Source organism: Bison bison, unplaced genomic scaffold (assembly GCF_000754665.1).
Source record: "Bison bison bison isolate TAMUID 2011002044 unplaced genomic scaffold, Bison_UMD1.0 scf7180017864289, whole genome shotgun sequence".
NCBI lineage: Eukaryota > Metazoa > Chordata > Mammalia > Artiodactyla > Bovidae > Bison > Bison bison.
Genome location: NW_011494861.1, coordinates 22,372,280 through 22,387,774, shown reverse-complemented (window position 1 = coordinate 22,387,774; position 15,495 = coordinate 22,372,280). Strand labels below are relative to the sequence as shown.

Genomic DNA, 15,495 nt, shown 5'->3' with positions numbered 1-15,495 from the left:
ACACATGTGCACCCATGGCTGATTCATGTCGATGTATGGCAAAAACCACTACAATATTGTAAAGTAATTAGCCTCCAATTCTAATAAATTATTTTTAAAAGGTCAGTAGTAATTAACAATAATGAGATCATTTGGAAAAAGACAAATCAATGTCACCATATCTTCTCTGAACCAACTGCACAAAGGACAGTCCACCCGGACAGGAACTGTACCACTTTGTTGACATCAGGCACCACTTAGGAAACAGACCACTCTCCTTGCAAGCATCATCCATGGTGTGTGTTCCCTATATGCTGAGAGAGGTGTTTCGGGTCCTATGGTACAAAATGAGGCCAAACCCAGTTCTAAAGGGAGCTTGGAGTAGCAGGTGCAGAAAATAAAACTCTGGAGCTGTGGAGAGACAGTCTTCATCCCCAGGATCCTTCCACGCGCCTCTTACCTCGGGGCCTCTTTCGCCAGGCTAGGATGCCAACTCCAGCCAGGGCAATGGCGAGGACAATGAACCCAACAGCTTTCACCACGAGAAGTATAGTTTCCGATTCTGAAAGTAAGCAAATAAGGGAGGAAAAAATCCACGTGTCCTCCTGCTCTTCTATGTTATCTTTTGGGGACTTTTTTCCTGTGATCATCAAGAAGCCCAATACTACTTTTCTTACTGTGACTTCTTCACAGCTCTGTGGAGAATAATCTGAAACAGGAACAGCTGTTCCCAAAGTATGGTCTGAATGCCCCAGGTGTCCTCAAGACCCAATCAGAGAGTCAATGAGATCTAACTCATGATTCCCCGCCCCCCCCTTTTTTAAATCTCCATCTCTCACATGGGCACAGGGTAATTTTCTAGAGGCCACACAATATGAGATGACATTATCACTCTGACAGCAAATAGAATGCTATGTTTTCTAGTGTTTACTTAAAAAAAATTTTTTTTTAATTTGCAATACAGTAAATAGAAATAGATATAACTTATATAAACAAAAGCTCTTTGGGGTCCTCAATAATTTTTTGAGTATAAAGGAGCCCTAGGACCAAAAAGTTGAGAGAACCTCTGATTTAACAGACCTATTCTAAAGCACGCAGTGATCCACGGTTCCTGCTCACCACCTTTCCTCGGTCTCACTCCCCAGACAGCCACAATCCCAGCCTTACCCTGGAAACCCTGAAGAACCATGTGGACTCCGCCATGCTCCACGTGACAGGAGTAAATGTCACCATTCTGAGGATCCAGCTCAACAGACACCCAAGTCTGATAGGTCCCATCCCCACTGGGAAGAATGCCTCCATAATCGGTATCTTGGACAATTTCTTCCCCGTTTTTCATCCAGTTAATGGAAATTTCTGGGGGGTAAAAGCCATAAGCTCTGCAGTAAAGAGTTGTAATCCCTGGGAAAGTTTCTTTGTGATTGACTCTGACTTTGGGGGGCTCTAGAAAAAAAAGAAGTTCAAGTTAAAATAGAAGTATCTTATGTACTGAGTGCACAATACTAGAAAACAGCAACTGCATTTCCCAATTTTCTTCATTGCAAGAAACATATAAAAATAAGAATAACCCAGAACCCAGGTTCACCAATAACAAATTCTTTGATCTAAAGCCAATTTGAGCAGATTTCTGTTACCTGAAACCATTAAAATGAAAATGAGTATTCAGCTAGTGAGTGGGAGAATTGAAACAAACTCCAGTCAACTGCCTCCAAAACCGATGTGCTTGAACAGAGAGTCCATATTCATACCTGTAGTCCAGGTGCCTCCCCAAGGGGCTGCCATAGCTCTGGAAAGCCCCACTATTAAACATCACTCCTGTGGGAAAAGGCACATCGTGTCTGGGAGTTTCCCACAGCATGATACAGACATAATTCATTTTGAATAATGAGATCATGCATGAAAAGTTCTTTGTTAACTAAAAGTTGACCAACTGAATCATATCTTTGATGTATAAGAGGAGTTTTTTACTGAAAGGAATCTTATCCTAACCTCTTAAGGTAAGCAAAGACCCTCTGTGTGTCTTTTTTCTAATTTCAGATTTTTACTCATCCTGGTGTTGTATGATCTCTTGGTTACTACAAAGCTTGAAGAATTGCATTACCTCCCAAAGTACTGGGCAGGGGGTGCCAAAAAAGTTCATTCAGGAAAACCCAGATGAACTTTTTGGCCAACCCAATATTACCCAACTTATCATTAACAGGAGATGGGAGGATTTATCTCACTGAATCCCCCAAAAGGAAGCGTCCCTGGACATACTCCACTCAAAACAAGTAGAATTGCTGAGTGTTGTTAAAATGCTGATAAAAGGGTAACTAGGGAAAGTTTTCATGAGGAAGTTACAGGTCACTGTAGCCCAACTAACAAAACAGACTTCAGAAAAAGATGGCTAAAAGCTAAATTAGAGGACTGTTACGTATGAAACTGCTAGTTCTGAGGATGTGGGGACAAGGAGTTCCCCCTCCTCTTTACCTGTTCTTTGTAAGGCATCTTTCCCATACTCCAGGAATCTCTTTAACCAAGCAATGCATTCTTCTTCCAGCCAATTCTTCTGATATTGTAACTCATGCCGATTGGCCTCCCATGCCCGCCTGATGATGTCAGCCACATTATCCATGGCCATCCAGGACAGGGTATCTTTATTGAAGATAAGGAAATCCTGTCCATCATATGCATATTGGAGAAATCCCGTGATGCTTCCATCCTCCAGTAACTCACAGCCAATCATTCTCTGGTAAGTGTGAAACCCTGGAAGACACATGAATGGCAGGAAGGGAGGGGTTGACATGGGGATGTAAAGGTGGGTACCCGGATGATCTGACTAGGGGCATGGCTGGAAGCATCTTCTACCCCAGAATACATTACTGCACAGGCCTGGCATGGCATCACTGAGTCTCCAGAAAGTTCCTGTGATATAAGCCCACCTATACATAGGTATCTACAGAGTACCTACTGCATGTCAAAGGAGTATGATAATTCCTGCCTTGTGGAGTTATCCTATATTGGGAACAACTAACTGATACACTTTTTACTGCAATGGAGGAGGGAGAGATACCCAGGAGCCAGAAATATCCCCGGGGAAAGTTAATGTAGTAAGTCATTGCCCATAAGCAAGCACTTCATTAGGCCTGGAAATAAGACACGCAACGGCTAGATTTAGGAGGAGATGCAGGTCAGCAGCCTGAATGAAGATGGGACAGGGACATGGGGGCACATGGGGTGCTGGGGAAGAAACAGACAATGTGGAAGAGGCACAGGACAGATGGCAGGCACTGAACCCCAGTGACAAGATTGCCTGAGCTTTGCCAAAAGAATGTAGCTCAGCTCACAGCCACTGTCAGCCCAGGGGCCTCTACCGGGTTGGGGGCTAGGGATGGAATGTGCTCATCCCTGCTGCCTTCACCACCTGAGTGATTGTAGTGATGCTGCAGCTGCTTCAGTTCCACCTTGAACGCCTGCTGCCAGCCCCGCAGCAGCTGTGTGTACCTCTCCCAGTGATCAGGTGCCAGGTTTTCCTCCATCCACAGGGCCCGCGGCTCCTTCAGCTGGGACACACTGTTGTACATGGTGATGGGATGAGAATCCACATACCCGGCTGAAATAAATTCAGGGATCCCATAGCCAGGCTCTGAAATGCCCAGGCGAAAATATCTCAGAGAGTGAGTCCCTGCGAGAGAGGCAGAGAAGGCAGATATTTAGGGTCACGGCTGATCCAGATCCATAAGTTACTAGATTCCGTCTAAACCTCATGATAGTCCTCCGTGTTCATTTGCACCCATTCCTTCGGGGACCCAGCTGCTACTTCCTCTTATGGAATCACAGAACCCCAGGAACTTCGACCTGGAAAGGACTTCAGAGCTTTAGCCAAGACTTGGAGCCTTTTTTGTTGAGGTTGAAAACCTCAGGTTGAACATTTTTACACGTAACTCAACTTGTAGATGAAGTAAAGTGCTCTGGTCTTTTGGGGAGGGGCCCAGGGCCACTCACTGGCCCCTCCAGGGAGATCTATCCCTGAGGGATTCTGAGGGTTTGAAAACCCTGACAACCAACGCCCAGGTTTCACCAGGAGAGGCTCTAGGGTGATAAAATAGGGCCCCTATCTCACTGCTGTGCATGCATATGCGCGTGTACACACACACACACACACACACACACACACACCAGGTTAGTTAGTCTGCTCGACAGACCCACAGTGAGAACCCACATAAAGACTCAGGCCTCCCAAGGAAAATTTTAAATTTTTTCTTAAAAAATTTAATTTTCAAATTTTAAAAAGCAAAATTTTAAAAATGCTTTGTCTATTATATCAAACCAACTCTGAAAACCATTTTCCTATTCTTTCTCTACTTTTTTCTTCTAGCCAAACCTCACTGTAAGAATTATCATAGTCCCTAATGGTCAAAAGCCGGCTAAGATGAAATAAAACTGCATGACTTTCTCTGCTGCTTTTGCACTGAACTTCTCTCGTGTCAACCAGGAAGCTCCGCGTCTAGTGGAGACAGCGCAGTCTGGAAGGAATGGGATGGTGTCATAATGGGGTCAGTGCAGGGCGTGGGCCTTCAGGGAAGACTTTCTAGAGAAGATACGTCTTAGGGGAGATCCTGGGACGGGGAGGAGGTGAGCAGGGAATGAGGCTGAGCAGGGACATAGGAGAGAGGACAGACAGTAGGAGCAGAACAGAAAACAATTTGTACAGACAGAGGCTGGGAGAGCGGGGCTCACTGCGGGAACCAGTGGCCTAGGATGCTGGAGCTCAGCAAGCATCACAGAGGAGAGGAGAAATGACACCTAAGAGGTAAGCAGAGCTGAGACCAAGGAAACCAAGGTCCTCCATGTCCTGCCAAAACCTGGCGGGGAGAAGACATGCAGCACAGTGGCTTTCTTCCCAGGCTCTGCTCAGTGTTGTCTGGAAATGCCCATCTCTAGGCCTTTTATCTTGTTATCTCCTGCCATCCTGACCCATCAACATCCTCCCCAGTCAGCAAAACGCATCTCTAAAGACAGCCCCCAAGACCAGCCCTGATATTTGCAAGGCTGTGTCAAGAGATCAGAGGAGGCCCACATGCCAGAGGCCCAAATATCTTACAGGGATAAATCAAGCTAACGAACTGTTTAGTATGTTCTACTCTCCCTACCTTGACAAATATCCCTTCGTATGACCTCAAAGCCCAAGTTCAAATTCAAAAATCTGACTTGGTGGTGGCACAGAGAAAGCTAGCCTCCATCCTCCAGCCCCTGGGCCTTAGCCTGAGACCCACCTCCTTCTCTACCTTCCCCAAGTCCCCCCAGCTCTGCTAAGGGCCTGGTGCTCTCTCATTCAGGCTCCATCTATAAACACTGCCTCTTTGCCACCTCTTGGACTTAGCAGAGGCCTTACCATCCTTAGGAGGATGGACCAAAGGAAGAGGCCCATGTAAATTCAAGCAGCCCTGAGTCATCTGGGCAGAGAGCTGCAGGTTCCAGATACCTGTGGTGAGGTGCAGACCCAGGGCAAGCACCTCCACTTGGCCTCATGGACGCTTGCTCTGTGGGGAAGGATGTGGATAAGGGAGTTGTTGGAGCAGGGCCCTCTAAAAGGTGGAGCCACATCCACGGCTTCTTTTGTATGTGTCTAAGAGCTGCCCTAGACACCATTTCCCCCAGTTTTTTCCAGGTAGCTCATCCCACTGTTGTCCCCTTTGTGAAGGCTCAGATCTTCAGGCACGGCCTTGGTCGCTGTGGAGAACCTCAGATGGGGGTCAGGCTGACCCCCAGGTTGAATGCAACTTAATGAAGTTTACTCCTTCCTCTTCATTTTAAATATATGTTTAAGAAAAAAGTCAAAACAAACAAACAAACAAAACAGTTCACAAAATGGTTGGGTTCATTTTTGTGCATGCACGTCTGGCTATAACTTTTTCTAAAGCTGTTTATGAAAGAATCCACACTGTGCAGACTGTCTTTTAGAACAGGCCTCCCCAAGGCCAGGGAACCCTCACCTCAATCCCAGGGACGGGGGAGCCTGGTGGGCTGCGGTCTATGGGGTCGCACAGAGTCAGACATGACTGAAGCGACTTAGCAGCAGCAGCAGCAGCAGCAGCAGGATTCCCTGAGGCCGAATCAGGCCTACTCAGCCCCGGCCCCTTCCAACCAATTGCACCAGTTCTGTAACCTGCAGGATCCTCCAGTTTTCTTTCTTTCTTTCTCAGTTTTCTTTCTCTCTGCTCCTCCAGCTGGGGTGGGAGCAGTTTTGGGCAGCACCCATGTCCCATGGGCCCCCTCCCTGGAGGTAGTATCCTGCATGTCAGCTGTGCTGCTGAGCAAGATGGAGGCTGTTCTCCCCCAGGCCTGGGCGGAGCATAAAGGCCCCATGGTCCCTCCGTACCGCTTTGACCTTTTATTCCCCACCCCTCTCCCTTCCTGTGGCGGTGGGGGCTGGAATGGGGAGGCAACCCAGTGAAAACCTCTGAGACTGGACATAAGACCATCACAAAAGTGTTGGTTCTTATGAAAACAAGAGTGAGGATAAAGCAGAGGCATAAACTCTATCCCCGAAACAATAGTTCCATATTCTGCCTTCTATTCTCTTATCTTTGTTCACTTTCTACCCACTTCTCAGTCCTAAGATACTTAAGAACTGGGATTTAGCTTCTTCCTTCTGTATTTCCTACAAGGCCTAGCACAGGGAGCCTAGCGCATGGTTGGAACTTAAATATTTGTAGGTATTTGTAAATTGTTTGCAAAACACTATTTTTATGCTTCAAAATAATTAATTATGCTGGAATGAATGCGAATCAATTTAACTTCAAACTTATGCTTTATTTTAAAAACATTTTTGGCCTCACCACATGGGTATCTTAGTTCCCTGACCAGGGGTCCAACCCAGGACCCCAGCAGTGAGAGCTCCAAGTCCTAACCACTGGACTTAAACTTTAAAATAGAAATTTTAATAAAATATAATTAAATTTTAGTTTTATAAAATTAAATTATAATTCCCAGGGAATTCCCAGGAACTTATACTTTAAAAAATACTTTTCATAAGGTGCAAGCTGGTGAATGGGAAGCAGAGCTGAAATCTAATTTACATCCAGCCTAGAGTCTGCAAAAGGTGTAATATGGTGGAATCTGCAACCGATTTTGCAAACGGTTCTATTTCTCCACATCTGGAAAGGTTTTGTGGTTCCTCCGCAGATTATGCAATTGCTCAAAGATGAAGGCAAAAGGAAGAGCAAGTCATGAACATTTTCTCACACTTTCTTAGTCTCCATCTGAGTACTCAACAAACATGTGAGTACCTTCTCCGTGCTAGGCGCTGTTCTGGACTCTGAACACATTACATACAAAACAGATGAAAATGTCTGCCCTTCTGGAGCCTACATCCTAATGGGAGGACACAAGGAAGGCATACAATATAAAATAAATACTTATAACCCGTCATTTAAAAAGTGCAGTGGATAAAAATAAAGGTGCAAAGAGGACTAAGCAATGTAATTCTAAACAGCGGAAGTTAGGGAAAGCTGGTCTGAGAAGACTTTGAACAAGTGCCTGCAGGGAACAAGGGAGCCAGGCAGATGTCTGGGGACTGCGGTCCAGGCAGGGGGATTTTGTACAAAGGCCCCAAGGAAAGGTCAACCTGGCACATTCTGGGAAAAGCAGTGAGGCCTGGGGCTGGAGCTGAGGGGGTGAGGGGAAAAGAAATAGGTAGGAATTGCTTCCACGCTTCCGATAGCAAAAAGCCTCATAGAAATCAAATCCCAGACAAAGAATGAGAGAGAGGGAGGAAGGATTTTAAAAAGAGACTATGTCATTGACATATAGAACTTCCCTCGGAAACTGGGTTTCCTTCTATGACATCTGGGGTCTGCGTGCCTGGTAGATGCCAACAAACAAACAAAAAAAAATAGTATTACCAACTTGGGGTATTACTGCTCAATGGGGTTATTTATTCTAAATGAGTATCACTGACATCATCTCTATACATAATATCTACAATCCATGTAATTTCACTTTCTTACAAAAATGTAACTTCATAAAGATTTGCATAATCCAGAGTTTAGAGGTCAACAGAGAGACACATGGCCTGTTGCCAGCTGTCCAAGGACAGTGGAATGCCCTTTTCTCCAACCTCCGAGTCTTGTTCCTGGTTTCGGAGCAGTTTTTCTCCACCAGCCAGCCCTGACTTCACAGGGTGCTCTGCCCCTAAAGGCTGGCCTCCATCTGCCAGTCGCCTGCCCATCCAGCCTCATGCAGTCAAGCTGTGGCTCTGCTCCAGGACATCACAGCCTGGTCCCCTTCCTCTGCCACGCACCCAGTTACCCATCTGGCGTATCCATAGGTATGAGCCATGCTTGCTCCTTACTTGGGCTTCTAAAATGTTACCTCAGCTGTGATGGGAAGTTGGTTGACAGATGTTAAGTCAGTAACTCAGAACAGAAAAAACAGGAGAAAATTCATGGTACTCTTTCTCTCATGATACATTAGATCTTGTGATAGGTTATATTCCTATGGATATGCTGTCTGGATGATTAGATTTCCATATAACTATGAAGGTTGAATCATTTGAAAAGACCTCTATTGGACTAGTTTTGATCTACCAAAATGGCAATTTCATATGATTCATTCTGACCTTCTGATTCTTTCTTCTTGTTCCAATAATTACAAATTGGGTTTTTCTCTCCCTTTCCATGAACAGATTATCAGCATCAATCCACTTAGTGGACTGAAATCTACAATTTTGAATTTGGTCTTCTGTCTAGGCCAGTCAAGCTGCTTCTCAAAGAGGCAGCTCTGTCCCAACAGCCTCTGATAGACGTTGCTGAAAAGCCTGAACAACACAACTGAACAGCGATCAGACCAAATATAGTGGTGACTCTACATCTTAAATTATGTTCATTTTAGCCTGTAGATGAACTAGCTGGACCATTTTGACAAAAGGCTGTGGAAATGACAATAACTGCTAACGTATTTTCAGATAGTCATCCATGAGGGCAATTGATATTTGAGTTTCTACCATGTAAGAGGAATTGTGAGGCAATGTCAGGAAGGGAAAGACAGATCAGACACCAGTTCTTTTCCTCCAGGAATTTACAGTATTATTGCAGAGCCAAAGTGAAAATGAAAGTGAAAGGCGCTCAGTCGTGTCCAACTCTTTGCAACCCCATGGACTATACAGTCCATGGAATTCTCCAAGCCAGAATACTGGAGTGGGTAGCCCTTCCCTTCTCCAGGGGATCTTCCCAACCCAGGGATTGAACCCAGGTCTCCCATATTGCAGGCGGATTCTTTACCAGCTGAGACATCAGGGAAGCCTATTGGAGAGCCAAAGAATGTGACAAAAATAAATACAATACAGGGACATATGGCAGCAAGCAGTAAGTGCCACAAAAGAGGCACCAATGGAATGTTCCAGCAACTAGGAGAGACATCCTGGTCTTCCATGAAGGGATCCAGAAATGCCACAAGGAGGAGATGGAAAACCCGCTATGAAGTTAGGCCTTCCATGCACCATGGAGCACAGTGAAATCTGAGTCATAACCCTCAGAACCACGCTTATTTCTTGAGTGCAAACCATGTGATAGCTACCATGCTAAGTCTTGGATAAACATGAATTATATTTACTTCTCAATACAACCTTTTATGTGTGTGTGTGTGCTCAGTCACTCAGTTGTGCCCAACTCTTCATGATCCCATGAACTGTAGCCCACCAGGCTCCACTGTCCATGGAATTCTCCAGGCAAGAATACTGGAGTGGGTAGCCAGTCCATTCTCCAGGGGATCTTCTCAACCCAGGGATTGAAACAGGGCCTCCTGCATTGCAGGCAGATTCTTTACCATCTGAGCCACCTGAGAAGCTCTGCAACCCTTTGAGGTAGATCTTAAAATTCCCAGGGCTTCCCTGGTGGCTCAGACAGTGAAGAATCCGTGTGCAATGTGGGAAACCCGGATTTGATTCCTGGGTTGGAAGATCCCCTGGAGAAGGAATGGCTACCCACTCCAGTATTCTTGCCTGGAGAATCCCATGGACAGAGGAGCCTGGTGGGCTACAGTCTATGGGGCTGCAAAGAGTTGGACACAACTAACTGACTAACACTTTTCACTTTCTTAAAATTCCCATTTCACAGATAGGAATGGGTTCAGAGAGATGAAGAAAATTGTCCAATATCATCCTTAGAATCCATAAGTAGAGGGCCCAAGAATTTCCCTCTGACCTGTCAAGCAGGAAGCCTCTCTGCCTTAGACTGCCCAGCTGTTCAGAAGCAGAGGCCCTTCCCCATCCCAGGCTCTGTTTCAGGCTCCTCACCAGGCTCACCATTGCTCTCTCCCGCCCTCTTGTGTCAAGGATGACTCACTAATCCCAGATTTTCCTGTCCCAGGGGAACCAGACTTGAGACCTTCCTACAACTGGCTGTGAGTCCTGACTGGATGACCAGTTCAACAAAGCCCCAATTATTTGTTGGCCCTCCCAAATGGCCCTATGTCTTAACACAGTCAAAATGATTATAATTCCTGGGAACTACTCTCTGGAATTTCAGGCATTGTGGGAATGAGAGGGAGAAGTGGAGGGTGATATTTTTAGTTAAGAGGGCCTTTGGACACTAGTCCAACTATGCAGTGATGTGGGTGGCTCTATACACTTCAAGAACTGCCAGTCTCTCCTAACAACTCCTCTCACTACAGAAACTTGTTGAGGGCCAGGAAGTGCTGAATGTGGCGGTTTGACTTTTAAGTTACTCTTTTAAGGCTACCCTTTGGAGGTTACCAGTGTCCCTTTTAAATTTTATGCTTTTCTGAACTTCCAGTAGGCACAGTCCTAACTGCTAGGAATACAGCAATGAACACATCAATGTCCCAGCTATCTGAACTCCTTTCTAGAAGGAAGACTGGCAGTAGCTAAGTGTATAACACAAGATCAGCTGCTGACAAGGGTTTTGAAGAGAAATAAAGAAGGGAAAGGAAATATACACAAAAATAAACAAAATTTTTTTAAATGGAGAAAAAGATACTGAAAAAAGAAAATTTAAAAAGAGAAAAACTAATTTAAAAAAAAGAAAAAAACAAGGAAAATAGAATGTGAAGAGGGATGATCTTATAGGTTAGAGGGACCAGGAAAGGCTATCTCAGCAGGTGGCACTTGAGCAGAGATGTGAATGGAGAAAGGAAGTCAGCTTAGGAGAACCTTCCAGACAGAACAACAAGCCCAAGTCCTCCAGAAAGCTGCCCATTCCATGTGTTTGCGGAATAGCAAGGTCTACTGTGAGCCATATAGACCTTCAGAGAATGAATGAATGAGCCCTGATGGTTTTTTCCCCCAGTACTCTCTGTATACGATGATGACCACAGGTCTCCTGTTTCCCAGAAGAATTACAATTTTATGAATTCTATTCTTATAAAATGATTCATTGAAGTTGTAACAAAATGTGATTTGGTACTCATACTCTTGAAAAGTTTTCCGTAATAAATATAAACTCGGCCATCAGAAAGAATGTCCTTTATCATCTGTCTCAATTTGGGTTTCATAAAGCAAGTATTTAAAAAGTCATGTGTTTTCTCTTTAACCTAGGCCCCTTCCTTTGAGACCTTGGGAATCCTCTAGTGAGGATGACCGAGGTCAATGGGTTTTAGTAAGAATAGACAAATATTCCCACTAGTCAGAAGAAAATCTACAAATTAGTTGAATTTCTCGGATTTAGATAGATTCAATGTCAACTAAGAAGAGGGCCTTAGGGGAGTAAAACAGTATCTTGGAGAAATTTCTACTGCATGTACCTTGGCAACAGCTCCATGGAAACAGACTGGAGTCTAATAAGGTCTATAGCAAGTGCCCATATTTTCTCATGTTAACTCTTGGAACTCAAGGTCATTTCTTAGCAGATAATTTGCAAGCCTGTCTCTTAACACTAGCCCAGTTGACAATTCCGGGGACTTATCTATCATCAGTCCTTATCTGTGGAGGACTTCATGAAGCAGATTGATATAGCATATTGAAATATCCATAGAGTTATGAATAACGTCAAGAGACTGACCTTGGTGTTTTTCAGGATCAACCATACAAACCACATATAGCTCTGCCAGAGAGATCCCATGCCTGCCCCACCTGATTACACCCACCCCTCACCAGCTCACAGTTTCCCACGGGCTGGAAACCTCTTTCTTTTTCATGCAAATTCTGCAACCAGAATAAACCACAGTCATGAATTTAGTCATTATTGCTGCCCAAGTTCTCTATGGCAGTTCTCTCCAACCCTAACCCCAACCTTTTTAGCACCACAGATTGGTTCCCTGGAAGACAACTTTTCCACAGCCTGGGTAATGACGAGGGGTGGGGGAGGGTTTCAGGATGATTCTCATAAAAACCTAGATCCCTCCCATGCATAGTTCGCAGCAGGTTCTTGAGCGTTCCTATGAGAATCTAATGCTGCCGCTGATCTCACAGGAGGTCAGCTCAGGTGGTAATTCAAGCTATGTGGAGCAGCTATAAATATGGATGAAGCTTTGCTTGCTTGCTCACCTGCCTGCTGCTTACCTTGGCCCCAGAAGTTGGGGACCCCTGCTCTATGGCATACAGTCAGATCACTTCAATTTCTTAGAAACATCACCTTGGAACATAAAACCCAGGAGGTGTTTATTAAGTGCCTATTGGTCACTAGAACATATGAGGGAAACGAGAAAAATGAGATCTCTCTCCCCGCTTTAAGGAGAACCTTGACTGAGAGATTTTGGTAGACAGAAAACTATAAAACTGGGAGCAGGAGCTATGGGAGTACAAAGGCAAGAGCAGGTTACTGAAGGCTAAGGAGTCAATGAGAACACCACACTGGAAGTGATGCTGGAGTGATCTTAACATTGCTCTGTGATCTCAAACACTCTGGTATCTCCTCCCTGCATTTCCACCCCTAGAAGCTCCCACTCAGGGCCAGCATTAGGTCCAAATATCAACAAGACCAAGTCCTTTTTCATAACTCCATCTCCCCTCTGTTAGCACTCCTCAATGCTCAGCGTGCTCAGTCAGGGTCCTGGCAGGTAATAGCCTTCACTCTAGATGAGTCACATGAAGAAACTTCAGTGGAGGGACTCTACACAGAGCTGTGAGCAAGGTTACAGGAACAAATGAGGGATGTTAGGGAACCCAGAAGCTAGCAGTTATAAGAAGCCGTTACCAGCCCTAGTGTTGTAGCGATTAGAGGAGCAAATAGTGTTCCTGAAGCCCAGTGGTAGCTAGAACCATGAAAAAGGGGCTATTCATGGAAAACTGTATTGTGGAGGGACACAGCTATTATACTACCAGAGGCACTAGAGAAAGAGGGAAAAGAAGAAGGTAATACCTCAACCTCTCTTCGCTCTCTGATTGCTTTCCCTCGGCGTCTCCTATTGGGTGAACCCAAACAGAAATCAGCCTGTGAGAGAGACCGGGTGATGTCGCCTGTAGCAGTCAACGCCCCGGGACACAACACAGGGCCGAGAAGGATGCAGCGGAAGAGAAGGAGAGCCAGCACAAGGTGACCTTACCTGCCCTTCATAGGCGACTGGTTCTATTTCTCATGCTGTCAGTTATCAAAGTGCGGAGCATCCACATCCAGAGACGCTAGGATTTTGTGGGAAAGCCAGGGGCTGTGGGCGGGAAGACCTGCATGTGCTTCAGACTCTGTTCATTATGTGAGCTGAGTCCACCTCTCTCGGTCTGGATCTCCTCATCGGGAAATGGGGATATTGTCTCAGCCACAAGGGTTAGTTAGACCAACACATAAAAGATTATATTTAGGGGGTATTGTGGTCATATTATTGGAGAGTTCTTTGAGAATCAAATACAGGCAATATATAGGCTTTTTACCTTCTAGAAATATCACTCCTGCCCTCTTTTTATTCTCTGTCTCTTACCTTCACCTTCAGTCTTTCCCATTTCTGACTTGAATGGTAGGACTTTTCTATAGAAGTTTCTATAGAATTAGGACCTATGTCTATCTTGTCCATGGTCATGTCCCCAAAAGTGCCATCACATAGTAGGCCATCAAGAAACACACAGATATTTTGAAAGAGCTCCTTCCCATCATGCTCATACATCGTTGTCTATGATGGTAGCCCAGATGTTGTCCAGCAACCCCCTGGGAGTGCTGAACTCTAGCTGAGAAAGCAGTTGCTTAGAGCAGAGAAGCCTGTTGCTTCCAGCCCACCAGTCTTCTTGTGTATTTGGGGCAACAGAAAGCAACTGCTTCCCCAGTAACACAGGTTCCCCATACAATGAAAATCTTTTTCTACTCAGTTGATAACTCTTACACTCAGTACACAAGTCCAGAACCATGGTTTTATCTTTCTGGGATCTTGTGTTACAGGTAGGGCTTGTGGTGAGGAGGATAAACAAATGAATGTGAACAATGGATCTGCTCTACTCTTCAATGCCCCTGAAACCCTGACCACATCCTCATGAGACTCACCAAGCTAGTAGGGAGGAAAAACAAAAGTGAAAGAAAAGACATGAGCAGAAAAGACAGGGAACAACGTGCAGAAAGGAAATAGGAATGAGGAAGTTACCCAGAGGGTCTTTCCAGAATGGCTTTCAACCCCTCAGAAAAGGTGGGCAACATCAAGATCCTATGCACACAGACTGGAAAACTGTATAGCTTTCCGGTTCATCACTCCAACAAGTCCTGGGTTGAATAAACACACTTTTCTGCCCCTGGCTTCTTCACTTCACCAGGAGTTTCAGGAAGACAAACTGTTTCCCAGAGGCTCCCTCAGCTGGGGAGTTTAGAGTAAAGAGAACTTGGGGTACTCACGAGCATCGCTGAGCTTCATCATTAATACAATGATGAGAGGCAATAGGAGCATCATCAGCCCCTCTAAAATCCTTCTCTTCTGATTCTTTTAACAGTAACACTGATAGGTCCCTGTTGATCTTTCAAGAACCTTGTACTGTATCGGCTCTCTCCGTTTTTTGGTGATTCAGCAACTGTGACATTCAAGGTCTCTCTCCCAGTCAAAACAGTGGAAATGTTGGTGTCATCAGTTGCTAGGTAGCATAGAGAGCAAGAGAAAACTAAAGGACCGCCTTCCCCAGTGACCTTTAACCCTTTGTTGGTCTGAGACACTGACTGCTCCTTTTGCTGTTCCTATCTTGGTCCTGTTACCAACTTCTAAATATTTATGGAGCACAGCTACAGGGAACACAAAGATGAATCAGTTCTGGTCCCCCAGGGAGCTCAAAAGAAAAAGAAGCCTTTGTTTATTCCCTGGAGCTTAGGTTTCACCCAAGATCCATGAGAAAGATTCACACAAAGTTCCCAGGACTTGCTCTGGCTTCCTATAATGCTGCAGTCCACATGTCTGATATAATATGTATCCCCTAGACTATCTTGTCATTTTTAGCTTACATCTATCTTCCATGCTGCTCTAGCACCCCCAGCCCAATAGCTCAAAAATGCTCATTGAGTAAAGGAGACCTGGGGCTTTAAGAAGATTCTGAGGGGCAGCTGGCTTGGCTTCCTAGATTAGCAAACCTCAGCACAAAGCCACAACTACCTGGTCATCAGGAGAACACAATGACCT

The 15,495-nt window shown here is 45.1% G+C and overlaps 1 protein-coding gene across 2 annotated transcripts in view; it reads right to left on the bottom strand.

The window, feature by feature from the left end:
- LOC104996038 (major histocompatibility complex class I-related gene protein) overlaps positions 1-14,889 on the bottom strand; it is a 27,570-nt gene extending 12,681 nt beyond the window's left edge. For both annotated transcript variants that reach the window (XM_010850177.1, XM_010850176.1), the window contains exons 1-5: positions 14,727-14,889; positions 3,383-3,643; positions 2,449-2,724; positions 1,147-1,422; positions 440-541 (exon numbers count right to left, since the gene is read on the bottom strand). In XM_010850177.1, the coding sequence (XP_010848479.1) occupies positions 440-541; positions 1,147-1,422; positions 2,449-2,724; positions 3,383-3,643; positions 14,727-14,781 (970 nt within the window). In that variant the 5' untranslated portion in view covers positions 14,782-14,889. The remainder of the gene's footprint in view (positions 1-439; positions 542-1,146; positions 1,423-2,448; positions 2,725-3,382; positions 3,644-14,726) is intronic.
- Between the last annotated feature and the right edge of the window lie 606 nt (positions 14,890-15,495).